The sequence below is a fragment of the Mustelus asterias genome, chromosome 10, assembly GCF_964213995.1.
Source record: "Mustelus asterias chromosome 10, sMusAst1.hap1.1, whole genome shotgun sequence".
NCBI classification, from domain to species: Eukaryota; Metazoa; Chordata; class Chondrichthyes; order Carcharhiniformes; family Triakidae; genus Mustelus; species Mustelus asterias.
The window spans coordinates 94,195,909-94,215,270 of record NC_135810.1 but is presented as its reverse complement, the minus strand read 5'-3'; the positions used below and the strand labels follow the sequence as shown (position 1 = coordinate 94,215,270).

Genomic DNA, 19,362 nt, shown 5'->3' with positions numbered 1-19,362 from the left:
AAGTGATTGATTGGATAAGAGAATCCAAAAGATAGAATGGTCCAATTTAACGTGAAAAGGGTGGCCCTGCCTACTGGCTAGAAATTCAGGGATGAGCCTGCCTGTGCCAATCCTGGAAGCCACAACACTATTCTGCATGGTTCAGTCAACTGGTTCTCTTAAGTTGTGGCTTCCACCCCCATGAGGAAGGATATCCCGCTTGCAAGAGCTGCCAGTCAATCAGAAAGTTGGCAGTTCTTCAGTCCTAGCGGTACCACAAAGAGTCGTGGCCATTGCTGGGATTACAACAGTCCTCTGACTTGCGACCCTGGATCAGGCATAGAAGACAGGTGAGTGGGGTCGGGATCCATCTGGGCCAATCAGGCAGACCCTGGTGAAGAGGTGCGGTGCTGCGATGCAAGGGTGTGGTGGCAGGTGAGGTTCTCTGCTGTGGAGGTCTATGCCACTGGGTGGGTGGGGTGCCTTCAGCAGGGCACAGGGTGTCTGAACAGGAGGGAACCAGCTCCTGGTGACCTTGCCACATGCAATGCTCAGCTCCACCCCTGGTACTAGCATTGGCAGGAAGACAAAAAAAGCACCTCTACCATCCCATCTGATTTTACATGACTCCACACCCCTGCCTGCAAACAGGCAGTGGGGTGGGGTGGAGTGGGGGTGGGGAGGGAATCTGCCACTTATTTACTTTTTTGGAACACATTTGATGGTGTTTCTCTCGAGAGACCTGTTAGAAAAATTCAGGTATATGTTATAAAAAGGTTTGTGGCAGCATGGCTGGGAAAGTTGGCTGAAGGGCGTAGACCTGGATGGTTAAAGTGAAAAATCATCAATCAAATCTTTAAAATGTTAAACAAAGCTATCTGGAAGGCATGAGATGGGTTGCATAATATTTCTAGATCTTACGATTTGCCATCATGTTACTGCTTCATAAACTTTAAACATGGTAAGTGAATCATTTGGCAATTAAATTTGAAATGCTCTATGCTTGTTTATAAAAGAGAAATTACTTGATGTATATTGAGATTATAATTCAAGATTTAAGCTACCAGCTGCAAGGTGGAATCTTCTGGTCCCACCAGCAGCACGAAGTTTAGCAGACAAGGGAACTTAATTTAGTGTGAGGCCAAAGATCAGTTTGTTGACATTGGGATGATCTGTAGCAATTCTGTTCTCAGGACTTTCAAGGCAGGTTAAAGGCAGGTAGAGCTTCCTGACAAACTACGTTGAAAAGTTCTTTTGCATGTCTTGGCATCTTGTGCATGCTCATTACAAAGGCCACCTCGCTGGACTTAAGCTCCTCCTCCAAAACGTGAGAACAAAGGGACTAAATGCCAGTCCGTATCTTGTTCTCATGTTTTGTTTTCAGATAGCCCTGACCTTTATTTTGTTATTACACTTACTCTGAACCAATGTTTTGTTCGTTTACGACCACCATTTCACTCTGTTTTGTTCCATGACATTTTTGTAATCTCGTCTCCTCTGCCTTCTAAGCTATCCCTGACCATTCCCCCTATTTCAACAGCATAAAATGCATCACATTTCCGTCTTTCTTCAGTTCCTAAGAAGAGTCATATTGGACTTGAAATGTTAACCCTGTTTCTCTCTCCATGTATGCTGCCAGACCCACTGACATTTTCTGGCACTTTCTGTTTCTGATGTACAGTATCCAGAGTGTTTTGCTTTGAAGATTATGCTCAGCTGTGTTCCATGTGATGCACATATGGCAGCAGGTTTGTTTCTGAAAGGTGTGGAGCTGCCGTTCATTCAGTGCTATTTGCTGCTGTCAGACACTGGGATAGATGACAACAACGGGCCGACTGGTGAATGGCAGCCATCTCACAGCTCCAAACCTCCATCCTGCCAGGTGAACGGTCATGCCTGACAAGGGCTCATGTGGTTAGCCTTTCTATGATGCAAGGCAATTGTCTCTCTATGGAGTCTCAAGGGTATTAGAGGCAAGCAAAATAGTGTCAGAGGGAGGCATCTCACAAATGGCTCTCACTGACTTGGTCAAAGATCAATGTCTTCAATGTGTGAAGAGGAAGAACAATTTTCATTGGTTCTCCAGGATGTCCTTCACCTGGAATGGGTGAGGTGGGGATGCCATGTCTAGAAGGAGGCTGGGCATAGGGCCTAGCACAGGCTTGCTGGCTCTGAGATGGAAGCAAACCAGGGATATTGGCTGGCATTCTTTCTTCCTTTGGGTGCCTGAAGGGAAGTTGAGGTGCCCCTTACTCCACTTTGCCTCGCCACTGCTGCACTGCACCAATGCCTAGAGCGACAGAGTGCAGATCTGAACTCATATCCAGCAGCTAGTGTGCATTCTGCTGGACCTGGGTCCCAAGGCAACTGCTACCTTTTCCCTGGAGGCAGCCAAGTGCTTGTATGCTGGAGGCATGACATAGAATTTCACAGACTTTTTACAGCATAGAAGGAGACCATTTTACCCATCATATCTACACCGGCTCTCTGAATGTGCATTTTGCCAAGTGCCATTTCTCTTGCCTTCTCCTTGTAACCCTGCAAATTGTTTCTTTGCAAATAAACATCTAATTGCCTTTTGAATGCCTTGATTGAACCTGCTTCCACCACAGTCAGGCAGTGCATTCCACACTTTAACCACTTTTATATGAATAAGGTTTTTCGCATACCGCTTTTGCTTCTTTTGCGAATTAATTTAAATAGGTGCCCTCTTATTCTCAATCCTTCCAAGAATGGGAACAGTTTCTCCCCCATCTACTTTGTCCACACCACACCTCAGACAGAACGTGGATGGGCTCTTCCAGCAATTAATCCAGTCTGAACATGACCTCTGGCATCTTTTACTGATGCTCCCCTGCATCTCCAACAGCTCTCTTACAGTTGCGTCTAGGGGTCTGTCATTTGCATGGTGCTTAGCAGAGACTTGGTCTCCAGCAGTCCACCGAGTGTCAGGGATATCAGCTGACAATTCCTCTGCCAGCTGTGGATCTGTGTCAGTGATGTGCTCACCAGATTGTGACTCCGAGCCTTGTCTAAAACTTGGACCCACTGAAGTGTGTGTATCTGCGCAGGTGGAGGGTGTAGGTAAACAATGCATCCTCTGAGGCTTCTGAAGTGCATTGAGGCTGAGGCTATGGCTGGTCTGGTAGTTGGCCCCACCATTACTTGCTGGTACCTGCACTGGAGAATGCAGTGATTGACTAAGCAGGCTCCCTAATTAAATAAATCTCTCACACAGTGGGCACAGCTTATGCTGCAGACTGGAGGCATCCTCCCTGGCTTCCAGAAGAATCCTATCTTGCCTTCAGCACAGGCACAATCCTGCTCCTCCCCAGCTTTTTCTGCAGCCAGCTCCTCAAAAGGACTTGAATATCCAGAATTCCACTTCCGGTTTGTGAGTGCTTGCACTTGTTATGGATGTTCTTCTCTTGCAGAAACATAGAAGGATTCATTGTCATCCCAGTGGTTGCATGAGCAGTTCAAGAGCATGCATGCCTATGGCAGCTACTGAGCCCTCCCCAGTAACTGATCAATAGGAAGTCTTGAAATGATATGAGATTGAGAGCATAAAGTGGCTGACACAAATTCAGTACAGATGTCCTTTCTGCTGGTGAGTGCTGCAACATAAGCTCCTGTGTGACATCCCTGTGCACTTTCACACTTAGACTGCCTGATGCCTGCATGAGTGTCAGTTTGCAGTGAGAGAAAAGAGCACTGACAAACTGTAACAGATCATTCATCCTCTTCCTGTACTGCTAGGTAACTCTGCACTGGACCCCACGGGTGCTAATCCTTTGCTGCAACCTTGGCCCACATCGCCATGATCAGACAGAGGAAATCGCACCTCACACCTTTCCTGGATGGCCTGGAGGAGAGTCTCCAGGGAAGCTTCGCTAAACCATGGGACCGCACGCTGTTTGTGTTTCTGAGACATTCTGGACGAATAATCTGGAGTTCCTGGCCGGCAGCGAGTGAATGGCTGTCTAGGTGCCCTGTAAATATGGTGTTCAGACCTTTGACCCCATGAGGTGATGGTGGGGAGGGCAACTTCATGCCTACCCACACTGATATTCGCCATGCTCTGCATGGATGCGTAAATAATGCTGGTTAAGTGCATTGGCCACACTGAATTCTCCCTCAGTGTACCCAAACAGGCGCCGGAGTGTGGCGATTAAGGGATTTTCACAGTAACTTCACTGCAGTGTTAATGTAAGCCTTCTTGTGCCACTAATAAAATAAAATTAAAATTAAACTTTTGAACAGTGCAGGGTGTTTAGGTTCAGTTGTCCCACCCGCCAATGAATATCACGATGACTTCTGCTCCAACCACCAAACTTGGACTTCGCAACAAAAGATTCCGGTCCACTGTAATATTTTTGCTAAAAAAGTTGAATCCTAAACCAACTGAGGATTAAAGTAAAAGCAAAATACTGCAAAGATGATGATGGTCAGTACAGCGTTACATTTTTCTTATCTCTTCCACGAGTCCTTTTGCAGAGTATTCACGAGAATGGTTCCAGGAAGAGGAACATCAATAATGAAGATAGGTTGGAGAAGTTGGAACTCTTTTCCTTGGAGGAGAGAAGACAGAGATGAGATTTGATAGAGGTATTCAAAATCATTAGGAGTCTGGACAAAGTAGATAGGGATAAATTGTTCCCACTTACAAAAGATTCAAGAACGAGAGGACACGGACTTAAATTAATTGACAAAAGAAGCAAAAGCTACATGAGGGAAACTTTTCACGCAGTGAGTGGTTGGATCTGAAATGCACTGCCTTACAGTGTGGTGTTGGCAGGTTCAATCGAGGCAATCGAAAGGGAATTAAACTGTTACCTGCAGTGTTACAGGGAGAAGGTGGCGCAATGGCATAAGGTAAATAGCTCAGTTTGGGAGCTGGCGCAGACAAGATGGGCTGAATGGTCTCCCTCTACACTGTGATTCTGAGTAAGCAATTAAAAATAAAGAGTGATTACTCTTGTAGAGGAAGTTATATGGAGGGTGGTAAGTACAGGTTTGAAAAGTACAATCTAAAGGTTAGGAAGATATGCATAAGAGTTTGAGAGAAGGCGACAAAAGTGAAAGAAGTGAAAATGCATAATCTTGCAGAGGCAGATAAAGTTGGTTTTCATGATGTATTGAGTATGGATTTTAAAGCTTAGTTTAAAGTCAAACAGGACAGCATGTTTGCATATTGTCAAGTTCAGCCTGAATGTGGAACCATGAATACGCATACAACCAAACATTCCAGGGAACTGTTTTTAAAGCTTGACAAACAGAATAGCTTCAGTTTTTTGCCAGACTTGGCAACAGCAACTACAGAGGTAGAGAACGGGCTTGGGAAAGATCTTGATAGGCTGGAAGGCAGGAGAGATTAAATGAAAAAGGATAACGGTGCAAATCAAAAAGAGATGGGAATGGAACAAGCATATAAACACAAGATGGGTCCAGTGGTCTCTTGTTTTCGCTGCTCCCAGTGCAGTCTTCTCTAACTGGGGAGACTAAACACAGACTGGGTGACCGCTTTGCGAAACACCTTCGCTCAGTCAGCAAGCATGATCCCAACCTTTCTGTTGCTTGCCAATCTAACTCAGCACCTTGCTCTCATGCCCACATTTCCGTCCTTGGCCTACTGCAATGCTCCAGTGAAGCATGCCACAAGCCAGAGGAGCAGCATCTCTTCTTCCAGTTGGGCACGGTTCAGCCCTTGGATTCAACATTGAGTTTGGCAGCTTGTGAGTGTGACCATTTTCCCCCATCTTAAACTCCTTTTTGAAAATATCCCATACATGTATGGCTTCAATGTTAACCCTCCACCCCTCCCCTCACACACCAGGCCATCGGTCCTTCGTTCTTAAAGTTGCTACATTTTGTTGCAATCTCTCACAGCTACACTTTAATATCTAATACATTCTTCCTCTCTTTAGTTCTGATCAAGAGCCAAAAGTACTCGGAACATTAACTCTACTTTCTCTTCTTACAGATGCAGCCAGAGCTGCTGAGTTTTTCCAGCATCCTCTATTTTAGTTCCAGATTCCAGCATCTGCAGTATTTTACTTACTTTATGGGTCTAGAAGTGATGAAAATGTGAAAACAGATGAATCACTATCAGCTGGCATCTAAAAATGAGGACAAATGCTGTGATCTGAAATTGTTGAATTTAATGTTGAAAATGGAAAGCTGCAAAGTGCGTAATCGAAGGATGAGATGCTGTCCCTCGATTTTACTATTGAGTTTCATTGAAGCAATGTAGGTAGCCAAGGACAGAGAGGTCAGGGTGAGAGCAGGACAGAGAAATAATATGACAAGTAACTGGAAACTCACTTCTTGTCGAGCATTTAAATTGATTGGAAGTGTTTTGCAAAGTAGTTATGTAATCTGCGTTGGTCACCCCAAAGGAGAGACTGCATTTGACCAGCGAATGCTGTATATAAACGTAAAAGAAGTACAAGTAAATAGCTGTTTCACCCAAGATGGAGTGTTTAGGGCCCCGAATGGTTGGAAGGAAAGAGGTAAAAAGGCAGCTGTTCCAGCTCCTGCTCTTGCATTGGCAGTGCCATGGGAAGAGGAGGAAGGATTGGGGATGATTGAGGACCAGGCTGTCACGGAGGAAAGGATCCCTTTAGAACATTGAAGGGGAGGGAAGCATTTGGAGGTGGCATCATCCAGGAGATGGTGGAAATGATGGAGGATGATCAGGCTGGTAGGGTGCATGGTGAGGAAAAGGAAAATCCTGCAGTTCTGGGAGGGAGAGAAAGGGGTAATTTCTTTGTTCTTTCATGGGATGTGGGCATCACTGGCAAGGTCAGCATTTGTTGCCCATCCCTAAATGCCCTTGGACTAAGTGGCTTGTGAGGCCATTTCATAGGGCAATTAAAAGTCAATCACATTACTATGGGCCTGGAGTCACATGTAAGAATGATTTCCTCCCCTCAAGGACATTGGTGAACCAGATGGGTTTTTACGACCATTGATTATAGTTTCATGGTCACCATTACTGAGACGAGCTTAATATTCTAGATTTATTAAACAAATTCAAATTCCGCTGGCAGGAAACCAAGCACAGCTGGTCATTTTAGGTTATTGCACAACAAAAATAAATTAAAGGTCCTAAACTCCAGTATAGAATCTTTAATTTCTTTTTGTTGTGCAATAACTTAAAATGACCAGCTTGTGCTTGGCCTGCAAGGAAACCTTTGGGTTTCTGCATGGTTTTGGGACCATTCAGCTTAGAGAGAACAATGATTGAAGCCATCCATTCAGTTGTCTCTGCACTATCATCCTCCTTTCTTCTTGCCCACCAAGCTTAACCTTTTTACAGGGGTACTGCCCCCTCCCTTTCAAGATCCTTGTCATCATCCCGCCCCTCTGTCCTTGAAAACTACCAAGTCATCTTCAAGCTCTCTCCAAACTGCTTTAACATGCTGTCACCTCTGGAATACTATGCCATTCCAACAGGCAATATTTGAATCTCTTTTCTCAGGTTTTCATCTTCACCACAGTACTGAAGTGGCCCCACTAAAAGTCATGAATTACATCCTTCGCCATTGTGGTGGCAAAAAATTAGGAAAGCAGATAGCATATTAGATTTTATTCATTCATCTTATTGAATGATGGAGCAGTCTCGAGGGGCCAAATAACTTACTCTTCCTCCTAATTCATATATTAATATTTCAAGGGGTTTGGAGTATAAAAGTGAGGAAATCTTGCTGCAGTTATATAGGTGTGGTGAGACCACACCTGGATGCTTATCTCAGACGGGGTGTAACAAAGATTCGCAAGATTAACTTCTGGGATGAGAGGGTTGACGTATGAGGGAGGATTGAGTAGAATGTGCCTATATTTTCAGGCATTTAAAAGAATGAGAAGAATGACAAGTGATACCCTTGAAATATATGAAATTCTTTGAGGGTTTGACAACATAGATGCTGAACGTCTGTATTTCCTGGTGGAGAGTTTAGGATCAGGGGCATGGTTTCAAAATAAGGGATCAGCCATTTAGGAATGTGATGAACAAAGAAGGTTCTGAATCTTTGGAATTCTCTACCTCAGAGGCCTATGGGTGCTCAGGTGATGATTATATTTAAGACAGAGGTTGAGGATTTTGGGATTAAAGGGGGTAAGTAGGAAAGTGGAGTTGACATAGATCAGTCATGACAGAGCAAGTTTGAGGGTTCCTATTTCTTAAGTTCTTACGGACTTCTCATCTCATCCTTGATCTTGTGGATTGGCCCAAGAATATATCCTTCAACCCCTCTTTGAACTCGTCATATGCTGCCCTTGGCAACATAATCCAAAGACAGGCATTCAGGTTCCACATCAGCTCTATCTCTACCTCACCACTGTCTCCCTGTTCTCATACTATTTTCCAATGTTCAGTTTTGGTTAATCTACAACTTCCTTCAGTTAAACATTGGGAAAACCAAAGCCATTGGTTTCAGAGCCTGACACATACTCTATAATCTTGCAACCAATTCTATCCTCTTTGATTGCCACTGCCTAAGGTTGAATCAGACTGTTCACAACTATGGCACCCAAACTGATCCTAATTTGAAATTCATACTCCATATCCTCTCTATCACAAAGGTTGTCCCTTTTACCTCCCTAACATTTCCCACCTCCATTCCTGTCAAATCCTATTTCCTGTTGAATCCCGAGTGCTGAAATCCATAATTTTCCTCAAGTACCCAATTATCTCTTGGTCACTTCCCACCATCCATAAACGTCAGCTCATCCAAACTCTGCTGCATATCACATTCTATACCTAGTCCTGTTCACCCAACACACCTGTGCTTGATGATCTACATTGGGAACTGTTCCCTCACTGCTTTGCATGTAAAATGATCATCCTCTTGTTTCAATCCCTTCATGCTCTTGACTGTTCCTATCTTTGTAAGCTCCTTCAGCCCAACAACTCTCCAAAATTATCTGTTCCTCTAACTTTACCTCTTCCTCATATCCCAATTCCTTCACCTAAATTATCTTCAGCCATCTATGCTCTATGCTCAGTAATTCAATGTCTCCCTGCCTCTCTAACTTCATCTCCACCTCCTAGCTCTCTGATTAAGCTTTTAACCACCTTTCTCAACAACATTGTGGTTTGCCATCCACCTAGATAATTACACTTTGGTGAACAACCTTGATTCATCACTATATGCACAATATAAATGCAGGTTCTTATTAACCCCATGTGTCATAACTGTTAATTAAATGCTGAGTGTAGATATGTTACTGCAATGATAATCGCTTAAATTGTTATGCAAAACCTGTATTGTTTTTGCACTTTCTGATGAGTTGTCATCTATCGATTATTTCGTAAATAAAAGCCTTTCATATTAAAACAAATGGGCTAAGCATTTATTAATTATTCTGTTTTGCTTACCTGATCAAACTGTGGGTCTTCACCCCTTTGCAAGGATTTTGTCAATGGCTTTTCCTGCAACAGAAAAATGTCACAAAGGTAATCAGAAATTCACTAAATAACTTATTACCAAGATAACATTGTCAGTAACATTCTTCCTGTGCACCTCTGCATATTTGCAACAAAAGGCAACATTCAAAACTATTCAGGAGATCTGTCAGCAATGTGTTTAAATGACAGGTTGAGTGTCCTGATATTACAAAGATCACAGAGTTTCACAACACAGTTAAATCATTAGGCATTCAGTGATTGGCTATTTGTGAGAGCAATCCAAAATAAGGTGACAACATGAGTAAACCTGCGTCTTCCTCTGTTTCATATACTTCTTTCTCAGTTTATATGGACTTTAGTAAAGCGTTTGACAAAGTCCCTCATGGTAGGCTAGTGAAAAAGGTTGGATCCCATGGGATAAAGGGGGAGGTGGCTAGATGGGTGGAGAACTGGCTTGGTCATAGAAGACAGAGGGTGGTAGTGGGTCTTTTTCCGGCTGGAGGCCTGTGACTAGTGGTGTACCGCAGGGCTCTGTATTGGGACCTCTGCTGTTTGTGATTTATATAAATGATCTGGAAGAAGGAGTAACTGGGGTGATCAGTAAGTTTGCGGACGACACAAAACTGGCAGGACTTGCAGATAGTGAGGAACATTGTCAGAGGCTACAGAAGGATATAGATAGGCTGGAAATTTGGGCAAGGAAATGGCAGATGGAGTTCAATCCTGATAAATGCGAAGTGATGCATTTTGGTGGGAATAATGTAAGGAGGAGCTACACGATAAATGGAAGAACCATAAAGGGTGTAGAGACGCAGAGGGACCTGGGTGTGCAAGTCCACAGATCTTTGAAGGTGACGTCACAGGTGGAGAAGGTGGTGAAGAAGGCATATGGCATGCTTGCCTTTATAGGACGGGGCATAGAGTATAAAAGTTGGGGTCTGATGTTGCAGATGTATAGAACGTTGGTTCGGCCGCATTTGGAATACTGCGTCCAGTTCTGGTCGCCACACTACCAGAAGGACATGGAGGCTTTGGAGAGAGTACAGAGGAGGTTTACCAGGATGTTGCCTGGTATGGAGGGGCTTGGTTATGAGGAGAGATTGGGGAAACTGGGGTTGTTCTCCTTGGAAAGACGGAGGATGAGGGGAGACTTAATAGAGGTGTATAAAATTATGAAAGGCATAGATAGGGTGAACGGTGGGAAGCTTTTCCCCGGGTCGGTGGTGACGTTCACGAGGGGTCATAGGTTCAAGGTGAAGGGGGGGAGGTTTAACACAGATATCAGAAGGACATATTTCACACAGAGGGTCGTGGGGGCCTGGAATGTGTTGCCGGGCAAGGTGGTGGAGGCGGACACACTGGGAACGTTTAAGACTTATCTAGACAGCTATATGAACGGAGTGGGAATGGAGGGATACAAAAGAGTGGTCTAGTTTGGACCAGGGAGCGGCGCGGGCTAATTGTTCCTTGTTTCTCGTGGAAGTGGAAATGACTAGGGTTGGGAAGCATTTTCCGATCAGGGCCATTGTGATCTCCTGGACTCGTTTCGATCGCCTCAGGGGGTCGGAGAGGAATTTCCCAGATTTTTTTTCTCCCCATATTGGCCCTGGGGTTTTTCACTCTGGGTTTTCGCCTCTCCCTGGAGATCACATGGTCTGGAATGGGGGGGTGGGGGTGAGTTAATAGGTTGTAATGAACAAAGCATCGTAGCTGTGAGGGACAGCTCGGTGGATAGGATATTGGTATGTAGATAGGCTGGAAAATTGGGCGGGGATCCTGGATTCAGGATTCAATCCTGGACCGGGGAGCGGCGCGGGCTTGGAGGGCCGAAGGGCCTGTTCCTGTGCTGTATTGTTCTTTGTTCTTTGTTTGTTTATTTGGAACAGGTTTGAGTGACTGAGAGTTCTTCTCCTGTTATAACATTCCATAGGCAGTATTGGTTGCACCCCCAAGTTTGACCTGTGCTGTCCTTTGTATGTAGATGGGTTGAAGAAATAGTGGTAGCAGCACTGATCAACACAAAAGTTGCACTGGAGACCCATCAATGACTTTAAGGGTGTTTTTAAAAAACGTATTTGCTCACGGGTGTGCGCATCACTGGCTAGCCCAAGATTCATTGCCCATCCTGAACTGCCTTTGAGAGGTGGTGCTGAGCTGCCTTCCTGAACCGTTATAGTCCATCTGGTGTAGGTACACCAATAGCGCTGTTAGAAAGGTCATTCTAGGACTCTGACCCAGCGACAGTAGAAGAATGTTGATGTAGTTCCAAGTCATGATGGTGTGTGGCTTGTAGGGGAACTTGCAGGTAGTGCTGTTCCCACGCATCCACTGCCCTTACCCTCCTAGGTGGTAGAAATTGCAGGTTTGGAAGGTGCTGTCAAAGGAACCTTGGTGAGTTCCTTATATGCCATAACACAGACATGGCTGCAAGATACAAAGACTGGTCCTGAATGTTCATGGGTACATGACATTTCAGAAGGACGAAGGCTAGGAAAAGGTAAAGGGGTATCTTTGTTAATTAAGACTGACATTACTGCAATAGAGATTACTTTAGGTCTAAAGATCAAGATGTAGAATCAGTTTAGGTGAAGAAATAATATATGTAGGAAATCATTTTTGAGTGTAATTTATAGGCTCCCTAACAGTAACCACACCGTACGATGGAGTATACAGGAAATAATGGAGGCGTGTGAGAAAGGTACAGCGATAATTATAGGTGATTTTAATTTTCTTGTGGATTGGACGAAACAGATTGGCAAAGGTAGACTCGAAGATGAAGTCATAGACTTTTTTCGGGACAATTTTTTAAGAGTAGCATGTATTTGAGTCAACCATAGAACAGGCTATTCTAGATGTGGCAATGTGAAATGAGACAGGATTAACTAATGACCTCGTAGTAAGTGTGGGGATAGCAGTGATCCTGACATGATTGACTTTCACATTCAATTTGAATGCGGGAAAGTAGGTCCAAAACAAGTGTTTGAACTTAAATAAGGGTAATTATGAGGGTATAAAGACAGAGCTGGCTAAAGTGAATTCGGAAATTAGATTAAGGTTACGCGAAATACCAATCAAAAGGTTAGCATGCAGGAACAGCAAGTTATTTGGAAGGCTTTGACAAAGGGTCATCTGGACTCGAAACGTCAGCTCTTTTCTCTCCTTACAGATGTTGCCAGAACTGTTGAGATTTTCCAGCGTTTTTCTTTTGGTTTCAGATTCCAGCATGCGCAGTAATTTGCTTTTATTAGGAAGGCAAATGAAATATTATCATTTACTGTAAGGAGAATGGAATATAAAAGTACTGATGTTTTGCTATAGTTGTAGAGGGTATTGGTGAGACCACATCTAATGCATGGTAGAGCTGCAGTGAGGAAGAAATATTCTAAGGGAAGGGCATACATCCATAGCTAACTAAGTCAGGTAAAATTGACAGAAAAAGTGAACAACTCCGCAAAGATTGGTGGCAGGTTAGAAGACTGGATAGAATGTTAAAAAAACAGCAAATAATGGCTAATGAAAGTATTGAAGAGGGAGAAATTAGAGTACAGGAGAAAGCTAAATATAAAAACAGATAGTAAGAGTTTCTGCAGGTATTTAAAAGAAAAAGAGTAAGTAAAATGAATGTTGGTCCTCTACATGGTAAATCTGGGGAATTAATAATGGAAAATAAGGAAATGACTGATGAATTGAACAGATAATTTGCATTTATTTTCACTGTCATGGAAACAATAATATTCCAAAAATAAGAGTGCATGAAGAGGTGAAAGGGAGGGAGGAACTTAAGTCCAATCGCCAGGGAACGGGTACTAAGAAATTATTACAACTGAAAGCTGAAAAGTCCTCCAGGATGTGATGGTCTAGAGTCTTAAAAGAAGTGACTGCTGAGATAGTGGATGCATTGGTTTTAATTTTCCAAAAAAATCTTAGATTCTGGAAAGATCACATCAGGTTGGATGAAAGTAGAGATTTTTAAAAATTCATTTTATGGGATTTACATGAGCATTGCTGGCTATCTCTTCCTATCTGTCCTCCATTTCAGAGGACATTTAAGAGTCAACCACGTTGCTGCGGATCTGGAGTCACATGTAGGTCAGACCAGGTAACGATGGATATTAGTAAACCACATAGGTTTTTACAACAATTGTTTCATGGTCAACATTAGCTTTTAATTCCAGATTTTTATTGAATTGAACTTTCACCATCTGCCATGGTGGGATTTGAATCCGGGTCCCCAGATCATGCTCTGGGTCTCTGGATTACTAGTCAAGTGACAATACCACTGCATCACTGCTTCCCCAGAATTTAATACCTCTATTCAAGATAGGAAGGCAATAGAAAGCAGGAAACTAGCTGAAGGAATAGGGCCTATAAAAGGTGAAGGCGGGAAAATCTGTACAGAACGAGTAGAAATGGCAGAGGTGCTTAATGAGTATTTTGCCTCGGTTTTCACAGAGGAGAAGGACCTGGGTGGATGTACTGCGGGCTTGCGGTGGACTGAAAAGATTGAGTATGTGGACCTTAACAAAGAGGTTGTGCTGGAATCTTTGAATGGCATCAAGATAGATAAGCCGCCGGGTCCAGATGGGATGTACCCCAGGTTGCTGTGGGAGGCGAGGGAAGAGATTGCAGAGCCTCTGGCGATGATCTTTGCATCGTCGATGGAAACGGGAGAGGTGCCGGAGGATTGGAGGATTGCGGATGTGGTTCCTATTTTCAAGAAGGGGAATAGGGATAGCCCAGGTAATTACCGACCGGTGAGTCTAACCTCAGTGGTTGGTAAGCTGATGGAGAAGATCCTGAGGGACAAGATTTATGAGCATTTAGAGAGGTTTAGTATGCTCAAGAATACTCAGCGTGGCTTTGTCAAAGGCAGATCGTGCCTTACGAGCCTGGTGGAGTTCTTCAAAAATGTGACTAAACACATTGACGAAGGGAAAGCGATAGATGTGGTTTTTTTGGATTTTAGCAAGGCGTTCGATAAGGTTCCCCATGCAAGGCTTCTAGAAAAAGTGAGAGGGCATGGGATCCAAGGGGCTGCTGCCCTGTGGATCCAGAACTGGCTTGCCTAAAGGAGGCAGAGAGTGTGTATGGATGGGTCTTTTTCTAAATGGAGGTTGGTCACCAGTGGTGTGCCCCAGGGATCTGTTCTGGGCCCCTTGCTGTTTGTCATTTTCATAAATGACCTGGATGAGGAAGCGGAGGGATGGGTTGGTAAGTTTGCCGACGACACGAAGGTTGGTGGGGTTGGTGGAAAGTCTGGACGGATGTCAGAAGTTACAGAGGGACATAGATAGGATGCAAGACTGGGCGGAGAAGTGGCAGATGGACTTCAACCCAGATAAATGCGTAGTGGTCCATTTTGGCAGGTCAAATGGGATGAAGGAGTACAATATAAAAGGGAAAGACTCTTAGTACTGTAGAGGATCAGAAGGACCTTGGGGTCCGGGTCCATAGGACTCTGAAATCGGCCCCGCAGGTGGAGGTGGTGGTTAAGAAGGCGTATGGTGTGCTGGCCTTTATCAATCGAGGGATCGAGTTTAGGAGTCCGGGGATAATGATGCAGCTATATAAGACCCTCGTCAGACCCCACTTGGAGTACTGTGCTCAGTTCTGGTCGCCTCATTACAGGAAGGATGTGGAAAAGATTGAAAGGGTGCAGAGGCGATTTACAAGGATGTTGCCTGGATTGAGTGGCATGCCTTATGAGGATAGGCTGAGGGAGCTCGGTCTTTTCTCCTTGGAGAGACGTAGGATGAGAGGAGACCTAATAGATGTATATAAGATGTTGAGAGGCATAGATCGGGTGGACTCTCAGAGGCTTTTTCCCAGGGTGGAAATGGCTGCTACGAGAGGACACAGGTTTAAGGTGCTGGGGGGTAGGTACAGGGGAAATGTTAGGGGGAAGTTTTTCACACAGAGGGTGGTGGGCGAGTGGAATCGGCTGCTGTCAGTGGTGGCGGAGGCAAACTCAATAGGGTCTTTTAAGAGACTCCTGGATGAGTATATGGGACTTAATAGGATGGAGGGTTATAGGTAGGCCTAAAAGGTAAGGATATGTTCGGCACAACTTGTGGGGCCGAAGGGCCTGTTTTGTGCTGTAGTTTTTCTATGTTTCTGTCTGTCACAAGGAAAATGCTGGAATATATTACTGAGGAAGTTATAGTGGAGTATTTAGAAAATCTCAATGCAGTAAGGTACAGCCAATATGGCTTTGTGAAAGGGAAGTCATGTTTAACTATTAGAATTCTTTGAGAAAGTAACAAGCAAAGTGGTTAAAGGAGAACCTGTGGAGGTGGTATACCTAGATTTCCAGAAGGGTGCCGCATTAAACATTACTTCACAAAATAAGAACTCACAATGTCAGGGTAACATGTTAGCACAGACAGAGGATTGGTACGCTAACAGGAGTCAGAGAATAGGCATAAATGGGTTATTTATGAGTGGTAACAAGTGGAGTGCCGCAGGGATCAGTGTGGGGCCCCAACTATTTACAATCTGTTATGAATAACTTGGATGATGGGACTGATGGTATGGTTACTAAATTTGCTGACGATACAAAGATAGGATGAAAAGTATATTGTGAAGAGAACATAAAGAGTCTGCAAAGAGAAACAGATAGGTTTAGTGAGTGGACAAAATATCAGTAAATGGAATATAACGTCAGGAAATGTGAACTAGTCCACTTTGGCATGAAGAATACAAAAATCAGCATATTATTTAAATGGAGTGGCACTGTAGAACTCTGAAATACAGAGGCATCTGGGTGTCCTAGTACACGAATTACCGATCAAAAGGTTAGCACGTAGGAATAGCAAATTATTAGGAAGGTAAAGTTGGCCGATTGGATAGGTAACTGGCTGTCTGATCGAAGACAGAGGGTGGTGGTGGATGGAAAATTTTCGGATTGGAGGCAGGTTGCTAGCGGAGTGCCACAGGGATCAGTGCTTGGTCCTCTGCTCTTTGTGATTTTTATTAATGACTTAGAGGAGGGGGCTGAAGGGTGGATCAGTAAATTTGCTGATGACACCAAGATTGGTGGAGTAGTGGATGAGGTGGAGGGCTGTTGTAGGCTGCAAAGAGACATAGATAGGATGCAAAGCTGGGCTGAAAAATGGCAAATGGAGTTTAACCCTGATAAATGTGAGGTGATTCATTTTGGTAGGACTAATTTAAATGTGGATTACAGGGTCAAAAGTAGGGTTCTGAAGACTGTGGAGGAACAGAGAGATCTTGGGGTCCATATCCACAGATCTCTGAAGGTTGCCACTCAAGTGGATAGAGTTCTGAAGAAGGCCTATAGTGTGTTAGCTTTTATTAACAGGGGGTTGGAGTTTAAGAGCCGTGGGGTTATGCTGCAACTGTACAGGACCTTGGTGAGACCACATTTGGAATATTGTGTGCAGTTCTGGTCACCTCACTATAAGAAGGATGTGGAAGCGCTGGAAAGAGTGCAGAGGAGATTTACCAGGATGCTGCCTGGTTTGGAGGGTAGGTCTTATGAGGAAAGGTTGAGGGAGCTAGGGCTGTTCTCTCTGGAGCGGAGGAGGCTGAGGGGAGACTTAATAGAGGTTTATAAAATGATGAAGGGGATAGATAGAGTGAACGTTCAAAGACTATTTCCTCGGGTGGATGGAGCTATTACAAGGGGGCATAACTATAGGGTTCGTGGTGGGAGATATAGGAAGGATATCAGAGGTAGGTTCTTTACACAGAGAGTGGTTGGGGTGTGGAATGGACTGCCTGCAGTGATAGTGGAGTCAGACACTTTAGGAACATTTAAGCGGTTATTGGATAGGCACATGGAGCACACCAGGATGATAGGGAGTGGGATAGCTTGATCTTGGTTTCAGATAAAGCTCGGCACAACATCGTGGGCCGAAGGGCCTGTTCTGTGCTGTACTGTTCTATGTTCTATGTAAATGGAATATTGTCATTTACTGCAAGGAGAATGGAATATAAAAGTACTGATATTTTGCTGTAGTTGTAGAGGGTATTGGTGAGACTACATCTAGTGCATGGCGTACAGTTCTCACCTCCTTATTTAAAAAGGAATATTTGCGTGAGAAGCAATTCAGAGACGGTTCACTTGATTGATTCCTAAAAAGAGGAGTTATTCTATGAGGAAAGGTTGGACAGGTTTGGCCTGTATCCAGTGGAGTTTAGAAGAATGATAAGTGATCTTACTAAAATATACAAGATCCTGGGGGGCTTGACTGGGCAGATACTGAAAGGGTGAATCTTGTAGGAGAGACTAGAATTAGAGGTCACAGTTTAAAAATAAGGGGTCTCCCATTTAAGGTAGGGATGAGGGAAATTGTTTTCCCTCTTCCCTAGAAAGCAATGGAGACACAGTCACTGAATATTTTTAAGGCACAGTTAGATAGATTCTTGAATGGCAAGGAAGTCAAAGGGTACGGGGGTAGAAAAGAAAGTGGAATTGAAAACACAGTCACATCAGGCATGATCTTATTGAATGGCAGAATAGGCATGAGGGTCTGAATAGCCTATTCCTGCTCCCAATTCATATGTTTAGTTACTCACCATACTCCAAAACAGCGCATTCAGGATCCTAACCATTCGGTGCATTAAAGGTTTCCCTGCTGTCATTGGTTATTCTTCCAATCACCTTAAATTGGTGTTCTCTGGTTTTTGACATTTTCGCCAATGGGAATACTATCTCTCTCTCTCCACATTGTCTAGATCCCTCAGGATCCTCCTGGCCCTCCCCCTTGGTACTGCTTGGTGCCTGGTGGGCAGTGCCCGGGTGCCAGGCTGGCACTGCCCAAGGCCCCCCCCCGACCTCTTTGCGGAGGGTGGTGGGAGGAGAGCCTCAATAGCCTCTGAGCCCACCAACAGGGTGAGCACGCCTGCTCCCCATTGATGGGGACCAGTTTTAATCCCCACCGGTGGGAACTTCTGACAACCCGGGGAGGGGGGAGAGAAAAACACACACATGACACTAGTGAGCCTGGAGAATACCATCCCAAGCTCACTGATCATATTAAATTTGGAATTTCAGTATGGTAATCAGACTTGCACCGATTTCCGGTGCTGGATTGATTACGTTGAAAAACATTGCTTGGGAGACTCGCAATCTGCCGGATGACAGTCGCGAGTCCCACTACAGGCCCCACTGATGTCTCCCGGCCCATTGTGCTACTCGAGCAGCGCTGGGAGAATTGCCCCCAATATTCCAGAACCTTGCTTTGTAATCCATGCCTCTAGTTATAAAGCCCAGGATCCCATATGCCTTTTAAGCACTTTCTCAACCAGTCATGGCACATTTGATTTGTTTACATATGACCTTGGACTCTGTTCCCCCTTGGAATTGTGTCCTTTATATTGCCACTCCTTGTTCTGCCTACCAAAATATATCACTTCACACTTTGCTCCCTTAAATTTCATTTGCCATGTGTCCAGCCATTCCATTGCCCTATGCCCTTTTGAAGTCTATCACTATCTTCACAGTTCACAAAACTTCCAAGTTTTGTGTCATCTGCAGATCTTGAAATTGTGCTCTGTGTGCTCAAGTCTAGGGCATTAATATATATCAAGAAAAGGAGTGGTCCTGGTACTGGTACTCTCGGGGAACCCCAGTGCGATTCCTGCTGTGCATGGGATATATTCCATAATCAAATAAAAAATGTGCCAATTTGGTCTCTTTGGAGGCCACAGGTTGTTTCTTTATGCCAGTTTTAAATGTTTGCACTGCCCGTTCCGTTAGACCATTTTGACGACAGGTGGTAAGGTACTGTTTTAATATGCTTGATGATGTTGGAAAGCATGACGTTTTGGAACTTATTACTGGTGAAGGCAGCGCCAGTGTCTGACACCAGGATTTGTGGTATCCCATGCGTACAGAAACTCTGTTGTAATTTCTGGATCACTGAATGGGAGGTAGTGGAGTTCATGTGGTGTATCTTTAATTATTCTGAGTGTGCGTCTACCAGGATCAAAAATATGGAGCCCGT

General features: G+C 44.2%; 1 protein-coding gene across 2 annotated transcripts in view; it reads right to left on the bottom strand.

Annotated features, from left to right (window-relative positions):
* The window catches only part of LOC144499778 (protein furry homolog), a 302,728-nt gene that overhangs the window by 232,261 nt on the left and 51,105 nt on the right, over positions 1 to 19,362 (bottom strand). For both annotated transcript variants that reach the window (XM_078222227.1, XM_078222228.1), the window contains exon 3: positions 9,362 to 9,415. In XM_078222227.1, coding sequence (XP_078078353.1) covers positions 9,362 to 9,415 — 54 coding nt within the window. The remainder of the gene's footprint in view (positions 1 to 9,361; positions 9,416 to 19,362) is intronic.